This window comes from Myxine glutinosa, chromosome 8, assembly GCF_964187855.1.
Source record: "Myxine glutinosa chromosome 8, kmMyxGlut1.1, whole genome shotgun sequence".
Lineage (NCBI taxonomy): Eukaryota > Metazoa > Chordata > Myxini > Myxiniformes > Myxinidae > Myxine > Myxine glutinosa.
Window position 1 is genome coordinate 89,359,728 of NC_136268.1, and position 21,573 is coordinate 89,381,300.

General features: G+C 46.6%; 1 protein-coding gene across 4 annotated transcripts in view; it reads left to right on the forward strand.

The window, feature by feature from the left end:
* PDE5A (phosphodiesterase 5A) overlaps positions 1 to 21,573 on the forward strand; it is a 209,258-nt gene that overhangs the window by 69,917 nt on the left and 117,768 nt on the right. For all 4 annotated transcript variants that reach the window (XM_078783484.1, XM_068102486.2, XM_068102484.2 and 1 more), the window contains exons 6-8: positions 4,591 to 4,731; positions 10,363 to 10,427; positions 17,579 to 17,684. In XM_078783484.1, coding sequence (XP_078639610.1) covers positions 4,591 to 4,731; positions 10,363 to 10,427; positions 17,579 to 17,684 — 312 coding nt within the window. The remainder of the gene's footprint in view (positions 1 to 4,590; positions 4,732 to 10,362; positions 10,428 to 17,578; positions 17,685 to 21,573) is intronic.

Sequence of the window (21,573 nt, forward strand, 5' to 3'; positions counted from 1 at the left end):
GCCGTTCGCTTTGGCTTTGCGAATGGACCAAACCATTTCATGTAAATAGAGGGGGGGGATATAATTTTAGATATATATATAGTACGGGCATGCCCTAGTGAGGAATAATTGTGATTGTGCATTGTATTGAATGAATGAAGAAGCCTGGGAGGAAGGAGGGTGCAGGAAGCACCAGGTGTGATTGCACAGGTGTGCAAGTGAACAGGTGTATGGAGAATGGTTGTGTGGAATAGCTGGTATGGAGTATGGAATGGATGGTGTGGAGTGAGTATGGTGGAAAATGTGGAGTGGAGTGGTTGGTGCGAAGGGAGTGCATGGGGAGGATGGACCTCTATCAGGAATACCCGGGAGGGTAGTTTAAGAGTTAGGTAGAGGGTATAGGTAAATTGTGGTTGGATATTGGCATCTGTGGTGCGTGTGGAAGAATGGTGTTTGGATGGGTGCATTAGTGAAGTGGAAATGGCTGGGCGTGTGGCCTGTTAGTGCGTGTAGTTAAATGGGCGCTCCGCCACTGTTAGGATGTCGGCCAGGTGAGGCCGCAGGTGGGCTCTGGGAGCCGGTAGAGTTCAATGGGGCCCGAGGATCCAGAGGAAGGACCCGGGTAGCCCAGTGCCAGAGAGGGCACCGAGGGGGTAAGCGCCAGGGAGGGCCTTCCCCAGGTAGATGGGTAGGGTAAGGAGCAGGTAAGCTCGGAGGCAACTGCAGTGGTGGAGGTGTGCAGGTGGGTAGACCTGCTGGGAGAGCCACACGACTCAGCCCAGAAATTGTGCGAATGCACAGGGAGTTGAACCGGGGGAGTGAGACCCCATATTGATGAGCACCACAGTTTGGTCAATGGGAATTGGTTTTTAGAACCGTATAGAGTAAGATAGCCAATGGATTGGCAGGGAAAGACCCCAGGTAGTGTAAAGTGTGTTAAAGTCATTTAGAAGGTAATTAGGATGGAAATCTCCTTGCACCATCTGCATCCACTCACCTGAGGTGACGACGGTGCTCCACACCGTGCCATGGTTTGTTGTTTTTTTTTGTGTGCAAATGTTTGGATTGTGAGACGCATCACGACGTGGGTGTGACATTGTGCTTGATGTTCCATCTCTTCCTCCTTATGAGGAATTGATGAGAAATTTGAATTTGTGGCAAATTTGGTTAGAGGGATTGTGGTGACGAATTTGGTATTAAGGGAAATATGGGGAAGACGAGACAGTAGTGACGAATTGGTAAGTGTGTAGATTTTGTAAATACGGGGGTAAGGGGCAAGGGTAGAACAGGTGACGGGTGGGGTGACGTACGATAGGGACGAGCTGTTTCCGCTCGGTCTCCAGGCGCACCTCACCTTGCATTACCTTTATTGATGTGTACCCTTGCGCCCTTGCCCTCGCTAACCTGTCTTCTCTGTCTTCCTTCTCCCAATCGAGGATCGTGCTCTCTGGGCACTGAGGGGAGCGTGCGGTGGGGGGCCACGTCTGTGTGCCCGAAATTCCCGCAACCAGCTGCTTGCATCGATGCACCACTTTATGGACCACGTTGTTGTGGCCGAGCACCACCATATGGACCATGGTACTGTGGCCGAGCACCACTGATGGACCCCACGTGTTGGGGCCTAGCCCCTCTGCTGGGACCGGCCACGATGGCCCAAGGGAGATCTTGCTTGCGGACCTCGGTGAGGTGGCACCAAGCCATACAGGTGAACCACCCATAGTCGGCCCCTGTTGGCCATAAATAAAAAGATGGACGCGTTGTGTGCCTTTTTTCTTTCACGAGCCTCGACTCTGTATACAAAAAAAATTAAAAAATAGGCCGCAAGCAAGAAGATCAAGAAGAACAACAAGAGTTGAGAACATCAAGAACGATAACGGCCAGCAGAGGGAGCAGAGAAGAATAAGATCATCAGTGTGTTGTTTTTATTGTGATGAAATGTGTGCAATGAGCACTGGATGGTGCTTTGGTGTTTTTCTGGTGCTGATTGGTGCTTTTTGGTACTCTTTATTGGTGTTTATTGGTGCTGGTGCGTCGATGCAGTGCATGCTGTCTCCTCCCTCCCTCCCACAGGATTTTCTTTTTTTGTGTCTCCCCAAAAACAATGACAGGTCCTGGGTTGCATTTTGTAAATAATGAAATAGTGTAACTTGTAAATAATGCTCCCCACTGTTCATGTTTAGTTTGCGAATTAATTCCGCAATTTGGTTATCCTGTGGGCGTGAATCTGCTAGGCAGGGTGCAATGCAACAGCGGGACATACTTATTTGTGTTTTAAAATGGTCACACTCAGGGTCAGATTAATTGTAGAGGGAATTACACCTATGTGTCACATTAAGTAAAGTTTTATAGGTCCGGGACGTGCCTGGAGGATGAGGGTGCAGTGTAACGGATTTGGGAAACCCTGCACTTGGTGTAATTATTGTAAATATCACCCTCTGTAAATAGTAATTCTTTGTAAATACATCCATCAATTGGTAAAGGTCAAAGGTCGTCCCTTTAGCTAGTCCATCGCATACACGTAGCAAATCATAGGCTTCCCTCAATAGTTATTTCTTTATTCTATGTCAGTATAAGGCTCTGTGTTTTCCACAAGTTCATTGCATTGCACCGAATCAAATAAGATAGATCCCCTTTCAATTGCCCAAAACCTCCATTGCCAACCGCATTGCTTTATTGCCAACTGCATTTGCCTCCATTACGGCGTGGTCAACTCGGAGAAGAAGGGTGTGGCCCCACCTCATCATCAGAAGGAGGAGTGAGCCAGCCCTCGATCAACCAACCAAGCATGAGGGGTTTGGCCTGAGAGGGCGGAGGAAAGAAACTTCGAGGAGGTTCAAGAAGATTCTAGGGTGTTGCCTATAAAACCCGTTGCCTCAGCCCCCACCGAGAGAGATGCCTAAGGGGCCAGACGAGAGAGAGAGTTCTGAGGGAGGTGCGCTGGACCAGAGGCAGATTCTGTGGAGTGTAGAGAGAACTTCGGAGATGCAGGAGGCGGAGGACGAATAAAGAAAGCTGCCGGTGTGAAGCCGAATACGTGGAGCTGCCGGCTCCTCGCTGCCAGCCCGGAGCGGAGCTGTTTCCCGGGATTTTCGCCTCGACCCCAAAAGCGTGGATCGGAGCGCGCGCTTGGAGCCGGACCTCGACATCTACCATCTGCCTGGCCCTTTCTCTGCCTTCCCAACCATCGATCCCTGGCATCCATCTTCCCCAGTCGTGTGAGTCTGCTCGTCGTCTGTCCTCTGTGTTGTCTGGGATTTATAAGTTAAGCTTGTTTAAGGAATTGCTCTGTGTCCTTCTGCTCCTTCCATTTCCCTGTAAATTACATTTCTTATATTTTCCTCTCTTTGATTGTGGTTGTGTAAATAATTAATAAATATCTGTTCTTCCTACCTTCGTCTTCTTCTTCATGCTCGTCCGATCGTCCCTGTCTTTTACCCATTGAACACCTGTGGCACGATTTGGCCAACGCTCAGAATCGGGTTAGTCCTTGATAAATGGCTCGAACTTCGGGTTGCTAAAACCGCTCGGCAACTAGTCCATCTAAAACCGTGGTTCGAGCAGAAGTTATTCCCTCGTTCCTGGCTGGCGGTAGTAATTAGGTACGTAGCGAACCCCTCGGCCTAACAAACCCTACCTACCGTCGGTCCGGGAAGGTCGTTGTAGCTTCAGGATCGGCGACGGCCAGTATAAAGGACAAGGGGTTAACCCCCCTTGGCAAGGGGAGCGCCGTCGTCCCAGATCCGTAACAATACTTTTGCAGACCATATATAAACCCTAGTTAGAGGTATCTAATGCTGCTTGTCCTTGTTGGAGGTATCTATAAACCCTAGTTAGTTAGAGGTATCTAATTCACCATCTCTTGTCTACTTATCTCTCTTTCTTTTTTTTCTCCTTCTCTCTCTTTTTTTTCTCCATCTCTCTCTCTATCTCTTTTTTTCTCCTTCTCTCTCTCTCTCTCTCTCTCTCTCTCTCTCTCTCTCTCTTTTTCTCCTTCTCTCTCTCTATCTCTTTTCTTTCTCCTCTCTCTCTATCTCTTTTTTTCTCCTTCTATCTCTCTATCTCTTTTTTTTCTCCTTCTCTCTCTCTATCTCTTTTCTTTCTCCTCTCTCTCTATCTCTTTTTTTTCTTTTCTTATGTGACCTTTAATTTTTAATCCTACCTTTAATGGAGATCAAACGTATTGGTGCATGGACATCGAATGCAGGCGGAGGCACATTCATCAATGCATTGATGTCTAATTGTAGTTCCAAGTTACACCTCATTCTTGTCATCCTATTTGTTTATTCGATAACGTCTTAACATGCGGGAATGTCCAAGCGCTACCGCCTGATTTTGAGCCCTGATCTTGCACAGGACTTCTTCATCGCTACAGGTCGGCACTGTGCTCTCACTTCTTGCTTGACCAATTTTTTAAATGTATTTTTTCTATTTCAACATTCAAGCTAGTGTTTAGATTCAATGAGATGAAATTCCCATTTACGAAAGAGTATAATTCTGTTCATATCAACACTCCTGCATTTCTTGAGGCTGGCAGGAAGCCAAGTTCAAGTGTTCTAGTGGTCCAGCGCAATGTTGGAAGTTTACAATACCTCTTTATGTTTGTGGCTATAGATCCTGCTTGAGCTGGCGAGCCTGGTTTGTGAAGAACAACGCAGTCTTTCTCAGCTCGTAAGCAGCATTCTGTCAATCATCCTATCCTTCCTGCCATGCCAACGCTGCTCCGTCTTCATTAGTGCACCCGATGCCCCTGCGGTTTGTGCATGCACATCTTGAAACATATCACATGCCAACCATTTACTATATAAGGGAAAGCAACCTGGTATAGTTTTCCTATGTTCATCCAATAATCACATGACTACCTGTTGTGCAGTTTCTGATGTCGCTCATGTAATTTATATATTCCAATACCTCATATTTGAATGAACCCACTGATCATAACCATATAGTATGTTGTTCAACAGGAAGATTGGCTCATTTGCTTGACATCATTTCACAGTTTGAGAGGTTGCCGTTAACTTTTGTGCATGTAAGTAGTCTTGGTAAAAGGCTATTGATCATTGCATAGCGAAATTCAATGCAATGTTTCGTTTTCTTGGTCTTGATCCTGTGCTGGGTCATTCCATCATGAATGACGGAGGTTCTGTAACAAATCGCTGAAACACGGACATCATGCTGTCTGTCTGTTACCGTGCTGTATGAGTCGACATGTGATGCAGGACTTGCGTACGCCAGGTTTACTGATCACATAATTCAGAGGTGTGAAAATAGCTTAAGTGTTGAAAATTTTGAAAAAATAAACGTTGCGATACTTTATTAACTATTTGTCCCACTGATTATGATGGAGGGGCTTGTTAACCCCAACTTTTGGACACTACAATACAATAAACAGCATTACTCTACAACCACTTGCACAGTCATTTCACTGCTTGATGCATTGTTACTCTCAGGACTGAACATTACAAATTTTAAATGAAGTCTGCATGGTTACTTCTGCCTATGCTTGAAATTGGCCGAAACTCAAAGCCAGTAATGTCCTCATGGTTTATTGACACAGGACCAGCCAAAAGGAACACTGAAGTGCAACATTGCTATTAAAAAAAAATACATCCTCACTTAAACTTTGTAGTTTTGCTTGATGGTGTAGGGTGAAGTAGACCAGCTAAGGAATGATGCTTCATTTGATCACTCTGTAAACCATTTTGAGGGAGAAAATTGCCTTGGAGAGAAGCCTACCATATATTTTTGTCTTAACATCTGATTGAGCAAAGAATGCAAAAATTTAAGTGATTTCAAAAAGTGTTGTCATTTGCATTGCAGGATGCAAGTTTAACATGGCAGTTGCATGGCTATAATATTTAAGCTAGCCAAGCATGCAAGACCATTTGTAAAGTAAAGTGGAAGACCTGGGCAAAGTGGACCACACCTTTTGCGAAGTGGACCATGAATCAAGTACAATAGGAGAGTTGAGAGGGAGGAATGACAACCAAGCATCCTTAACGTCTAGACTGAACAGCTACGACGGTTGAAAGGGAGCACAGACAACAGACACAGTGTAAACAGACACAACAGATACAGATACAAGTACAGTAATACCTCGCTTAACGCTTTGGATGTGTTCCTGGAGAAGACAGCACTCGTCAAAAATGTGCTAAAAGGGGTCATTATACCTGGGTTTATACGGAGATGCGTTCCCGACAGCGTTATTCCTTACGCATGAGCGATATATGAGGGCTTCATTGAGGTATCGATAATAGTGCTGATAATAATGCAGATGGCAAACATATAATTTTATAAATAAAATAATATATTTTTTATTATAATAACCTCAGTATTAACAAAAACATAAAATATGTACAAACAGCAATAAATGATTCATTGCTGTCGCTCCTACTCTGCTCCTACACCTACATTGCATCGGTGGGAGACTAGGTGGGATGAGGCTCATCCTGCTCCAAAACTGTAGGCTTCTTCTTGAAGCAGAATTCTTTAATGGTTGACATAGCTCGGTCTAATGGACGACCCAGTTCCACATGACACCTGACCGGCATTGATCAGCTACAACACATGCATTTTCACATCCAGAGCAATGCCTTTCCTTGACACTTTTGTCACGTTTCAAGCACTAACACTTGCAGGCCTCTTTTCAGGCATTGTGGGACTAAAATGCTCACAAAGGCGCGTGAGACAAAGGCAGAGTAAACAGTGCTGATTGACTCAGAGCATATATGCATTCTTGGGTAAAATGCCAAGGGCATAAAAAGGCCCCTTTATACATAATATGTGCCATGTGGCAAAGTATAGAAAAAAAGGGACATTCAAAAAAAATCTCATGTGCATGCTGGACTACCCTTATGTTCTTAGGAGGAACCAAGTAATGCTCTAGAAAAGTTCATATAAAGGGGCGCCAATTTGATTAATACACCTGCACGAAGAAGAACATGTATTTTCAATGCAGTCGCAGTCTCTTGATTTCAAAGGGACCTCTTCGAGGTCTTTCATTTTTCTGTAAAAAAATAAAAATGCCATATATAATATTAGTTTTCTATTCTATTGCAGAAGTAGGTGCACATGTACAATTCATCCATCATCTGTAATTATCATCAGTATTCATCATGTACATATCACGTTTGTCCAATATGTATGCAATGTCAACACTTGCCAGTTTATGTGTTGTGAAATTATGGTCCAAAGGAATTGGTAAAATTGGCTGCACTGCACATGCCTACAATTCCTTCATCTAATCCAATTGTTGCCCATAATGTGTACCCACATCACGCTTGTCCCGAAGAATACATCACACCCAACATGGCTGCAATTGGTTGATACATATTACATAGACTTTATTAATTTTTTAAACAAATTAGATTTCACACACATGCACATTATCTTATGTGTTTTCATTTTCAAGGTACACAGAAAACTTTACGTATGGGTTTTAACCTATATATGTAGGGCGCCACTTTATATGAACTTTTCTAGAGCATTACTTGGTTCCTCCTAAGAACATAAGGGTAGTCCAGCATGCACACGAGATATTTTTTAAGTGTGCATTCCTTTCTATACTTTGTCACATGGCACATATCATATATAAAGAGGCCTTTTCTATGCCCCTGGTATTTTTCCCAAGAATGTCCCTTCTTTTCTATATTTTGCCACATGGCACGTTTCATTCCATGCAAGCAAAGGGGCCTTTTCTATGCCCCTGGCATTTTTCACAAGATACATATTAAATATGAACCAAATGCATTTGTTCATCGTACAAGACTTTATTGAAGACGATATAAAAGACTTGATAAAGTAAGGGGAAAAAAATGTTCAACCCAGGCAGGATTCAAACTCACAATCCCCAGCTTGGGAGTCTGATGCCTTATCCATTTGGTCATTAATGCAGCACATTATATTTGGGTAATAAAGTGTGTATATACTCGTATATATACGAGGGCCAGGCAATAAGTAACCTTAAAAAGGCGATATAAATTCGAATTTTTTTTTTTAACATCAGTAATGTGTGTAGTTGTTGACGATATATGTTGTATCTATGAGTCATGTTTTGCCTGTTTTAGATCTGGCAACATTGAGCATATGTCAGTAGAGCAGTTCCAAGTTGACGGCTGCCTTAGAAGCATGCATCAAGGAGGAGTAACGTTCTGTCATCCGTTTCTTAGGAAGTTAGGGTGTGAATCCCAGTGAAATCAATCGCAGAATGAAGATGCAATATGGTGACGCATGTTTATCGCTGCAGCAGGTGTACGACTGGGACAGGAAGTTTAAAAGTAGAGTGTCCAGTGTGGCAGACGCTGCTCGCTCGGGCCAGCCGCACACAGCCGACACACGAGAAATGGTTGCAGGAGTTGAGCATCTGCTAAGGGAAAACTGTCGCATTACGCTGGATGAAGTGGTCTCCGAATTGAACATTAGTCAAGGTTCAGCACACCATATCATTCACAACATGCTGGGGTTCCGCAAAGTGTCTGCAAGGTGGGTGCCTAGACAACTCACACCTGAACTGAAAGAATGGCAAGTGGACGCATGTGAAGACCTTCTGTGACGTTACGAAACATAAGGTGACGCTTTCTTACAGCGCGTAGTGACTGGGGATGAAAGCTGGGTCAACTACTTTCAGCCAGAAACGAAGAGGGCAAGCAAAGAGTGGTGCCATTCAACTTCACCTAATCCCAAAAAATTCCGCACACAGCCGTCCACTGGAAAAGTGATGCTGACCCTCTTCTGGGATAGCTGAGGCCCACTTGTAGAGCATTGCATGCCCAGAGGGACCACAGTCACCAGTGCATCATACTGCGACCTCCTTAAAAATCATCTGAAACCAGCAATCAGATCAAAACGTTGTGGACTACTCACTACTGGTGTTTTGCTGCAGCATGACAATGCTCGGCCCCATACTGCCCGTGCTACAGCTGCAACAATCGAGGACCTGCATTTCGAGTGTCTTCCTCATCCACCCTACTCACCAGACCCCGCCCCTTCAGATTACCACATCTTTGGGCCACTTGAAGAGGTGCTTGGTGGAACCACTTTCTGATCCGACGAAGAGGTCCAAGAGGCGGTGCACGAATGGCTACACAAGCAGCTAAAACATTCTTTTTTTTCTCGAGGAATCCAGGCATCAATAAAGTACTAGAAAAAATTTATTGTACGCAATGGAGATTATGTTGAAAAATAACAGTTGTTACACACATACATGCAATAGACAAGTTGTGAAAAATATTTTAAGCTTACTTATTGACTGCCCCTCGTATATAAAAATTTTTCTCTATTTATTTATGTATATATATATGTATATATATTTAATTTTAAATCAAAAACGATGGCACTTAGGTGGAATTTGTTTTGATAGCCATTAACTAGACCTATTGGGTGATGTATATTCCACGTTTCAGCTAGTTTCAATGTGTAGCCTTTGAGATATGAGCACCAACACATTTTTGGCGGACAGACGGACGGACGGACACCAACGTGATTTTGAGGGTTTTCTAAATATAACTGAAGAAAGAACTTAAATATGCCACAGTAACTTTTGAATGACTAATTTTGGCCTGTTACCATGACCATTCATTTCCCTCATTCAATACACTCCCATCAGTTCGGCGCTGCATCCGCTCCATGGATCCTTCATCTCTATAGCTTCTGATCCTGAGCCTTCATCTCTAGGTGTTGGAGTCCTTGCTGGTTATTTAATTCCCTAATCCCATCGTTCCAAATTATCTTTGGCCATCCTCTTGGTCTCCTTCCTTCTGATATCCATTAGTCTGATATCCAGAGGTTACTGCTGCATTGTACACCTTCGTCTTGTTTTGCAGGCTCACATCCCTTCTTCTCCAGAGATCTCTGCTCAAACTATAGAACACCCCACCCAACAATAACAGCCTTTTCTTCACTACCTTGTCAATACCTCCCTTATCTGTGATCTTACTTCCAAATAAACAAACTAGCCTACTCACCTTCAAACCAAATTTCTCACTTTTGTCACTGATCCTTCTGAGGAGTGTTGTAAATTATGTAAACGATCTAGGTCAGCGAAATCGTGTCCTCTACGTACTCCAAGTCTCACAGGTTCTGATCTTTCATCTGGACTCCTCATGTTTGACTTTCTGCATCATCTATATGAAACGCGTAGTGTAATACGACGTTGAACAAGCAACCGACTAGAGGATTAAAAGTTACCTTCACCACAACCCTAACCATATATTGAATGTAAAATGTTAAGTATGATGGGATGTTGTTATTAAGCACAAGTAAATATTGAACTTATGAAATGTAGCAAGTTATAATAATTAAATAAATAGTATTAATTGAATCATCACGAGGGTCGAAATAGCCATTTCTTGCATTCAAATTGTCGTGCATTCTCTGTGTGTGTTTCAGAGCTTTTCTGATGTTTTTCATAAAAATCTGGAAGATTTACGAGAAACTTCAGAGACGTCAAAAAGGTATTAATTAACTATATTATTTGTGAACATTTACGGAGAATACATCGGTTTTTACAAATATCGAATCTTTGGATGGAATTTCATGAACTATTTTGATTGGAGATGAACCCATTCTTATGAGCTGTGTTTAAGGTGTCATCGTTTCAATCCTGTCAAGAAGAGCTGTGCAGTCAGGAATTTATTACCCTCGCAGGAGGAGAGGGTATTGCATTTGGGTCTATTTGTTTGTTTGTTTGTTTGTTTGTCTGTTTGTTTGTCTGTCTGTCCGCACAGAATAAATATGATTTTCTTGGCAACTGTTGGTCCGATTGACAGGAAATTTCCACCATGGGTGCAACTCCACCTGTATAATTTGTAATGGTAATTATGATGTCATAGGTCACGTGGCATGGGCGCCATCTTGGAAAAACCGAAAAACTTTGCACCTCTATATCACCGAAAGCGGCACATAGAAAAAATTGAGACATGGCTCATTTGTAAAGAACTCTCCATGGGGAATAAAATATGTTAATGATGATGTCGTCAGTACTTTAATTATGATGTGATAATTCGACAAGTACAAAACGTCATCCAATCAAGATGATATTTCTTGAGCGCCATCTAGGGATAAATTGGTGGAGAAAAAATAATAATGATGACGTCATCGGTCATGTGGTTCGGCCGCCATGTTTGTTTTTAACACAAAAGCCTTAAAAACCACTGAAAACACATCCTGGCGAGGGTCTGCAATCTCTGATTGCCCTTTCTTGTTACTCCCGCCAGGGAGTAATGCATTCGATCGTGTCCGTGTGTGTGTGTGTGTGTGTGTGTGTTCGTGTGTTTGTGAACAAGATATCTGGAAAAGTTCTGAACGGATTTGGATGAAAGTTGGTGGGATGATTGCCCTTTGGATAAGGAATAATTGATTAGTTTTTGGTGAAGCTCAGCATATTATTCCGGATCCAGGAATTTTTTTGGAGAATTTTTTACCATTGGAAGATAGGGCTCATTTTTTTTAACATTATCTTCTATATATTCTATATTTAACATTGTGATATGAAAATAGTTTTCATATTTGTTGTAAATGTAGTTTAAACTCGTGGTTATGCGTTAGAGCGGTGTATGGTTTAGCAGCGTCGTCTTCAATGTTCATTTTTTTTTCTAATAAAGACATATTCTGTCATTTAAAAACCACCAAAGTGTGTATTCGGTTTCCCCGTTTCATAAAATGTATCGGTTGATACGTATAATGCTTTAAAAGTGTTTTTTTATTTTTTATTTTTTAACCTCAGAAGAGATATCAAGTATTGAAGGAGCTGGGGCTCCCACGTCGATCGGAAGAATGGACGCGACAAAAAGCTGGAATTCATCCGAGTTGCTTTAATCAAACCAAACACTCAGGCACTCTGAAAAGCCCGTTTATCGGGCAGCAATATATATACATATTATCCCAGAGCGTTTGCCCAGGAAAGGCGAGAGGGGGCGTGGCCCAGCGTCCTGGCTGCGGCCTGGCAAGTTGAGGGCGAGCCTGCCCGGGCATGCCCGGGCATGCCCGGGCATCCCGACCGAGGCCTGGCAAGTTGAGCGCGGGCCTGCCCGGGCGTCCTGGACGAGCCCGGCATGGTGATCGCTCCGCGTCCTTGATAGGTGCAAGGCGATTGTGAAAACCCAGCGGTAGCCGCTACACACGTCCCCCCAGAATCGACTTGCACCGGCAGGGTCAATTTGAGGGGGGTCCTGATGACCCGGCCGAAGCGACCCCTGGCGGGTCGTGGGAGGGGGTCCGGTGTGGTGGTGGGCGGTCGAGTGGGGGGCACCGTGGACGGGGGGCGGCCTCGCCGCGGCGGAAGGGCCACCCGTGGTGGGTGGTCGACGTCCACGTGCGCCGGCTTGAGGCGGTCCACCGCAATCCGGTCCGACCTGCCGCCGATGTCGATGACGAACGACTTGTCGTCCCGTCGCAGCACCCAGAAGGGCCCGTCGTACGGCGGCCGGAGTGGCCCCCGATGTGCGTCGTGACGCACAAAAACATACTCCGCTGTGCGAAGTGCTGGGGGGACGTACGACTGGGGGTCACCGTGGTGGGATGTTGGCACAGGGGCAAATCGTCGGGCGGCCTCCTGGAGGTCCGAGCGCTGGTGAGCTGCGGACCAGGGACTGGTAGCGTCGGGCACGAATTCGCCCGGGACGCGTAGCGCCTGGCCATAGACAAGCTCGGCGGTGGATGCCTGGAGGTCCTCCTTGGGGGCCGTGCGGAGGCCCAAAAGGACCCACGGTAGCCGGTCGGCCCAACCGCCGTCTTGAAGGCCGGCCATGAGCGCGGCCTTCATGGAGCGGTGGAATCGCTCGCACAACCCGTTTGCTTGGGGGTGGTAGGCCATAGTACGGTGGAGCTTGACCCCCAGGTTGCGGGCGACCGCGCCCCACAGCTCGGAGGTGAACTGTGGTCCGCGGTCTGACGAGATGTCCGCCGGTGCGCCGAAGCGGGCGACCCAGGTGGCGATGAAAGCCTGCGCCACGTCGGCGGTGGTGGTGGAGACGAGGGGAACGGCCTCCGGCCACCTGGTGGTCCTGTCCACCATGGTGAGCAGGTGTGTGAACCCCCGTGACGGGGGGAGGGGGCCCACCAGATCCACGTTGACGTGGTCGAAACGTCGTTCGGGCACGGTGAAAGGTGCCAGCGGGGCCTGGGTGTGTCGGTGGACCTTGGCCCGTTGGCAGGCCGTGCAGGTGCTGGTCCAATCGCGGACGTCCCGACGAAGGCCGTGCCAGACGAATCGCGCCGACACCAGCTTCTGGGAAGCTTTCCGGCCCGGGTGGGAAAGGCCGTGGAGGGAGGCGAAGATGCGGCGTTGCCAGGTGACGGGCACGATGGGGCGAGGCTGGCCTTGGGAGACGTCGCAGAGCAGGACAGTGTCCGCGAAGGGGATGTCGGCCAGGCGGAGGCCCGTGTCCGCCGCCCGGAGGGCTTGCACCGTGGTGTCGGTGGTTTGGTCCGCCGCCATAAGCGCAAAGTCCACGCCCAGGTGGACCGCGTTCGCGCTGGCCCGGGAAAGACAGTCGGCCACGGCGTTGTTTTTGCCGGCGACGTGCCGGATGTCCGTGGTAAACTCCGACACGGCGGAGAGGTGGCGCTGTTGGCGGGCCGACCACGGCTCCGTGACCTTGGCCATGGCATAAACCAACGGCTTGTGGTCGACGAACGCCGTGAAAGGTCGGCCCTCCAGGAGGTGGCGGAAATGGCGGACGGCCAGGTGTAGACCGAGGAGCTCCCGGTCAAACGTGCTGTATTTGAGCTCGTTCGGCCGGAGCTGCCGGCTGAAAAAAGCGAGTGGCTGCCAAACCCCGTTCACCCATTGCTCATGTATGGCGCCCACCGCGTAGTCGGAGGCATCCGTGGTGAGGGCGATGGGAGCGTTGAGCACCGGGTGAGCGAGCAGTGTTGCGTCGGCGAGGGCCCGCTTTGAGCTTTGGAAGGCCGCATCCATTGCTGCGGACCAGGCGATGTCGTGCTTGGCCGGCTTGCCCCGGAGGGCTTCGTAGAGGGGCCGCATGAGTTGAGCAGCGCAGGGCACGAAGCGGTGATAAAAATTCACCATTCCCAGGAATTCCTGCAGGGCCTTTATGGTGCGGGGACGCGGGAACGTGGTAATGGCCTCGACCTTGGTTGGCAGCGGCACGGCCCCGTTCTTGGTGATGTGGTGGCCCAAAAAATCAACGGCCGTCGTGCCGAAGTGGCATTTGGCCGGGTTGACGATGAGGCCGTGCTCGCTGAGGCACCCGAACAGTGTTCGGAGGTGGAGGAGGTGCTCGGCCCGGGACGTGCTGGCGACGAGGATGTCGTCCAGGTAAACGAAAAGGAACGGCAGGTCACGCAGCACGCCGTCCATCAAGCGCTGGAACGCCTGAGCCGCGTTCTTGAGACCAAACGGCATCCGCAAGAATTCGAATAAGCCGAACGGCGTGATGACTGCCGTTTTAGGGACATCGGCCGCCCTGACAGGTACCTGGTGATATCCCCGTATGAGATCAATTTTCGAAAAAATGACCCGTCCCGCCAGACGGGCGGAGAAGTCTTGGATATGCGGGATCGGGTACCTGTCGGGGGTGGTAGCGTCATTGAGACGGCGGTAGTCGCCACACGGGCGCCATACACCCCCCGGCTTTGGCACGATGTGCAGTGGCGAGGCCCACGCACTATCGGAGCGCCGCACGATGCCGAGGTGCTCCAACGCGTCGAATTCGGCCTTCGCCACGGCGAGCTTGGCTGGGTCGAGGCGGCGGGCCCTGGCGTAGACCGGCGGGCCCGTGGTTGGTATGTGGTGCTCGATCCCATGCCGTACTGCGACGGCCGAAAACGTCGGCCGCGTGAGGGCCGGGAACTCCGTGAGCAGGCGAGCAAACTCGTTCGCCGCCGGGACGGCGCATGCCAGCTCGGTCTGCGCGGAGCTGCTCAATGTGCATACCAGGGAGCTGAAGGTTTCGGCGTTGATTAAACGACGCCGTTGGACGTCCACCAGCAGTCCGTGTGCGCAGAGGAAGTCGGTGCCTAGCAGAGCCATGGGCACGTTTGCGGTTACAAACGTCCTAGCAAAGCGTTGGCCGCTGAAGCAGAGGGTGACGTTGCGCGGGCCGAAGGTGCGGATGGTCGATCCGTTGGCCGCAACCAAGGAGGGGCCGCAAACCGCGGATTGCCTGTCCTGGTCAGAGGCAGGTATGATGCTCAGTTGGGCGCCGGTGTCGCACAGGAAGCGCCGTCCGGACGCTTTATCCGTGATGAACAGTAAGTTGCCCGTGTGGCCGGCGCTCATGGCTGGTAATGAACGCCGGCCCGGCCGTTTCCCGGCCTGCCGAAGGTGCACGGGGGTCGGCATGTCCGGGCCTTCTGTCCGAACCTGGCATGATAGTAACACCACGCTTGGTCAGGTGGAGGCCCCGGTCGTCGTGCTGGAGGTGGTCGGCTCGGTGTAGCGGCCGCCAATTGCGTCGGCAGTTCGGTCGTCGACCGTGCCGGGTGCTCGGGCGCCATGGGTGTTGCATCGGACGGCGGTGGGTCCCATGTCGCCGCTGCGATGCGCTGTCCTGCGGCGGAGATCTTGTCGGCTTCTCTGGCAAGGGCCCGGGGATCTGTGATCGTCGTGCTTGCCAGGGCGAGGCGTACCGGGTTAGGCAGCTGACGGAGGAACAGCTCCCGGAACAGGAATGCCGGAGAGTGCTCGCCGAGCAGTGAAAGCATGTAGTCCATTCGCTCGGAAGGGCGCGTGTCGCCGAGCTCGGGCAGGTCGAGCAGGCGCCGTGTGCGCTCCGCCGATGGGAGGGCGAAAGCGTCGAGGAGAAGCTTCTTAATCGCGCCGTATTTGTCAGTGGCTGGCGGGCTCTCGAGGAGGCTCAGGGCACGGGCCGCGGTGGCCGAACCGAGCGCTGCTACCACATGGTGGAAGCAGGTGTCGTCGGCCGTGATGCCTCGCAGGGCGAACAGGGAATCCGCCTGTGCGAACCAAACCGCCGCGTGAGCCTCCCAGAAGGTAGGCAGTTTAAGGGCGACTGCCGTGTCCATGTCGGTAGGTCACCAATGAAGGAGCTGGGGCTCCCACGTCGATCGGAAGAATGGACGCGACAAAAAGCTGGAATTCATCCGAGTTGCTTTAATCAAACCAAACACTCAGGCACTCTGAAAAGCCCGTTTATCGGGCAGCAATATATATACATATTATCCCGGAGCATTTGCCCAGGAAAGGCGAGAGGGGGCGTGGCCCAGCGTTCTGGCTGCGGCCTGGCAAGTTGAGGGCGAGCCTGCCCGGGCATGCCCGGGCATGCCCGGGCGTCCCGACCGAGGCCTCGCAAGTTGAGCGCGGGCCTGCCCGGGCGTCCTGGACGAGCCCGGCATGGTGATCGCTCCGCGTCCTTGATAGGTGCAAGGCGATTGTGAAAACCCAGCGGTAGCCGCTACAGTATCAACATTTACCTCAGCGAATGTCAATCGCGGTGTCAGTATTTGATGAACTTATAAAGACTTAGGTGACTTATAAGTGTGACCAGCATGTGCACAGGATTCTTCCCAAAAGAATGAGTGGTCACATTAGCTTGTACGACCTAAAAATAAAATGAACGAGTTTTGTTTTGACGTTTGGGCCAGTTTTACATGTTGTATCCCTAAGGAATGAAACGAACGTTTTCCTGGCTTACAATTTTATTTGAAGTCACACATGCCTCAAAATACACTCACTTATATAGAATTGAACGCTGAATCCGAAAATGTAAGTGAAATTGCCTTGTTTTTTAAACATTATCTTCTATATATTCTATATATATAATATATCTGTGCAGTGTCTGTCTTGTGTTGTCTTGTCTTGTGTTGTCACTGACCTACTCCCTCAAACTTTTGTGAAATCGTACTATTCCAACTTGACCCACGGCGGGAGCATGCGCTCTATTGAGTGGCGTTCTAGTTTTACTTGTAAACTGCCCTGAAGTTATATTGGTAAAGGCATTTTTTGAATTTATTTTGAAGATGTTTTTGCATGAGAGATCGCACATGACTTTCGAAAATAGCTCATCATGCAACGGTCGTTGGTGGACGTTAAAGATCCTACGGTCAAGTCTTTTGCAAAACACAGGCGAGTTATCACCAGCACCCTGACTAAATTTTAAAATGTCTGCCTGGACTGCAGGTAGTAAGTGGTCTGGTCTTCTTGGGTATTCCTTGACACCAGTTTATGCCACTTTCCATCTCGAAGTGTGGTGGCTGTGTGGGCTGCAAGCTCCTACACTTTGACCAAACTCACGCTCCCTGGTATTCATACATCAGGTGTGAATGGCCATCTTTAACTACGCAGAGCAAACATCCATGCAATATAGTAATCTGGTTCCCAACCTGTGGATATTTACTTTCTTACATCAGTCTCCATAAAGTCATGATGTGGTTTCAATTTGCCTCATTCATATCTACAGCAATGATTAATTTTTCTGCTATGGAGACTTTGATGCGATAGAACAGGACTGATAGTAATTTTATTTTTATCACCAATTACTCAAGTAGGATAAACAGCAAAGTTGACCTTTAGAGTTTGAGACTTTGTAGAAAGTTTTCCATCTGCTTTATCACATTTGTGATATTTCTCTTTGTCTCCCTCTGTCATGTTTGAAACTGCATGATATGCTTACAACGCAAGTGAGGGAGAAATACCGGTGAATTATATATACGCAGAGTTTGTGGCATGGTCACTCACCTTACTCAACATCCCTGACGCATATTGTGATGACCGCTTTGATCCTCCGGTATGGAATTTTCAATTCACTCTTGTTTTTTTGAATGCTTTTTCCGGCAGATTAATGTAACTGAAATTTTACGAGCTGTTATTACACTTATTGACTCTCTAGTAAATCTACCATATACTGTACTAGAGCAATGCGATTGTGTCGCCAATATGCCTCCACATAGTCCCACAATGGATAGATGCCCTCGTTCACTGCCTTAAAAATAAACAAGATTGATTTAAATCCCTTCAGCTGTTTTCAAGTATCACATTTTCACCAGCCATGACAGGTTTCACATCAATCGGTGAAGCGGTTTCAGAGATGGGAAAAAAAATATCGGTTTTCAAGCTAATATGGCTGCCAAACCACATGACCTACAATGTCATCATTTTCAAACTTTATGCAACAATGGTGTTAGATGATATTTGTAAAATTTTGCATCGATAGGGTAAACGGTTTCAGAGATATCATTATTTAATATTTTCCTTCAATCCAATATGGCTGCCACACCATGTGACCAATGATGTTTTCGTGATCATCTTTTAATCGCCATGCCTAGTCAATGACACACGTAAAGTTTTAAGTCAATCGATTTGGTGGTTTGGGAGAAGATGATCTTTTTAGGGTTTGAGGTTAAATCCAATATGGCTGCCAAACCATGTGACCTATGATGTCATAAATTTAATATTTTAATACAAATGGGTCATAGATCATGTGCATGCAATTTCAGATTTTTACGATAAGGAATTAGATTAAAACACTTTGGCTGGTATACCACTTCACCTATGATGTCATTATCATTATTTTATTCCCCATTGGGAGTACTTGACAATGTGCCAAGTTTCAAAAAAATTCCATTCAGCGGTTTCTGAGAAATAATTTTTTAAATTATTTGCGTTTATTCCAAGATGGCTGCCATACCACATGACCTATGATGTCACAATTATCATATAAACATTATGCATGCGTGTCACTCCTACTGTAAAAGTTTCCTCTCAACCGGACATGTGGTTGCTGAGAAAAACGAGGTTTAGCCCGGACGGACGGACGGACAACCCGAAAGCATAATGCCTCCGGCCACCTTCGGGGGCAGAGGCATAAAAACACAATGTTAGTTTGTGTGTTTGTACAGATGTCTGTCCCTCTTCATAAGGGCAGGTTTTAAAGGCCAATCTTTTAACACGAATGTTTATTTACTACGGTCTATTTTTGAGGATAAAACCAACTCGAAAAACATTTTCCATAAAGAGTAATTATGTCTCTTCTATTGGAAATGTAGACGGTGGCTTGCAAACCGAACCTCAAGGGCGGTGTACAGAAGAGTTTTAAAACGAGAAAAATGACCACAGTGTGGTCACCAGCTGCGACATGTAGAATCATGAGGATATCCGTTGCAATATGCGCTACCAAATTCGACCAGTCATAGTAGTCAACTACTACTACTACTACATACAATGCTAAATTTATTCTGGTTTCTTCAAACAAATCGTGATTTTAGTCCGCGATGTTCTTACCTCATACCAACGCACGTCCGAGTGTATGCGCATGCGCCATTCAAAAAGGCACCCCAACAACAAGAACAACAACGCGGTCCTCTCATAGAGCTGCTCGTCGCAGCTAAAAAATAACAATAAATACAAGGCACAGGAAGGGGAATTCACTGTACGTGATGTGCAACGCCCGCAGAGTAAAATGAGTGTTTATTTACATCCATATGATGTCTAATAAATAAAGAAGGTATAAGCACACCTGGCACTAGGCTGAGGCGTCATACTTTGGCATGCTCACGAGGCTGCACCGTCGAATAAACTGTTCCAACCCATCATTTTTGACGCACTTTTTACAGGTGTTTTAATAATGAGGTACCGTGACACCCATCTCACTGCTATACTTTTGCATATACACTATTTTGCCAAAATAATTTGCACAGACTCACTAGTTATAAAAAAAAAACTTTATATGGCGTCACTAACACTTTTAAAAATCAATGTTGCTTGATATCAAGAATAATATTGCATCATTCTTCAGGTGTAACTTCAAGGTGTATCGTGCTGTGTTGATCCTGGCCTTCAGGTGGTGTTTTAAGATCTCCCAGTGTGGTTTGCTTGTGTTTAAGTTTGGGCTTTGGGCTAATGCAGATTTTAAACTGATGTCTTTCAACGATTGTCCAGCAGACACAGCGGTAAGGCAAGGATCACTATCGTGTTGGATTTTATCAAATAAATATTGATAAGAGTATCTTTATACCACTGTGTGACATGAGCTGCGGCAAATGTTTTGAGCTTTCAAGCATACACCTTTCATCAGAGCAAAAAGGCTTCTTCTTCTTTTTTTACTTTTGCACTGATGAAGGGCTATTGCTTGAAAAGTCAGTCATACCTCGTTGTTTTCCACCATGTCTTGCATCATTTAACAAGAGCTGTGTAGTCAGGAATTTCTTTTCTTGTATACTGCCCTGAAAATATCTTGGTAAAGGCATTTTTAAAATTTAATTCAAAGACGTTTTCGAATGAGAGATCCTGGATGACTTTCGAAAATAGTAGCTCATCGTGCACCGCAACTGTGATTAAATTCATGTCAAAAGCTTCACCTGCAAAGCAATATTGAAGATTTGCCTTTCCATCTTGCTGTGGCCTACAAGTGATTTGGGCTGACGGGATAGTCTAGACTCTAGACTCTAGAGGTATGCATGTTCACCTTAGAACTGTCTAGTCTGAAATCTCTGCTCAGACTATAGAACACCCCACCCACCAATGTCAGCCTTCTCTTCACTTCCTTGCCACTACCTCCTTTATCTGTTATCTGCCTGGTGTTGGGCTAGTGGCTAGGGTGCCTGCTTAGGATCCTAGGATCCTGGGTTCGAATCCCGGTCAATCGCTGAATTAACACCAGGGGGGTTGACTCAGCCTGTTCATACCTTCCGAGGTCGGCTAATTGAGTACCAGTTCACTGGTAATTCCCTGTTTGTCGTTAAAGGCGACAAAAAGGGTTGGCGTCAGGAAGGGCATCCAGCCGTAAAACATTGCTTCAAAAAGGGGACCGAAAAACAACAACAACCACGGTTCCCGAAAAAGGCCAACCCCCGCTTTGCAGGGAAAAATGGCCTCTAAAGGTGTTTTTTTTTTTTTTTTTTGCATCCCAAGCAAACAAACGAAACTACTTTCTCAATCACTTCATCCTTTATTTTCATTTATTCACCTTCCCTTTGATTCTGCCTTATCACCATCATCCACTTTGTCTTTGGAATCCTCACCGTCAATCCAAATTTCTCACTTTCGTTACTGATCCTTCCTATGAGTGTTGCAAGTCCTGTAAATCATCACATTCAGCAAAATTAGCAATTGGTTCACTTTGTCTGTCTTTCTGTCTGTCTACAAACGTCAGTTTATGATGGAGGAAGTACTTGATTTTCCAAAGGCTAAATTTAATCGGTTCTAAAGGGTCATCAAAGGTAAAGGAAAAGGAAAAAAAGGAAGAAAAAAAAACACCTTTAAAGGTAAAAAAGGTAAAATGTTTAAAAGGTTTAAAAACCTTTAAAAAGGTTTAAGGTTTTAAAAGCCATTAAAAAGGTAAAGGTTTTAAAGGTAAAGGTAAAAAGGCAAAAAGGTAAAGGTAAAGGTGAAGGTTTAAAAGGTAAAGGTTTTACCTTTAAAAGGTTTTTGAAAGGTAAAGGTTTAAAGGTAAAGGTAAAAGGTAAAGGTAAAATGTAAAGGAAAAAAGGTAAAAGGAAAAAGGTAAAGGTAAAAAGGTAACAAAAGGTAAGGGAAGGGTTCTAAAGGGTAAAGGGTCGGGTTCTAAAGGGTATAATGAGGTTCGTTTGTTTCTAGGATTTGCTTATTTCATATAAAAAATTGCAAATTGAACTGCTTCCTTCAGACATGGGTGTGATTTCTATTTATTTATTTATTTT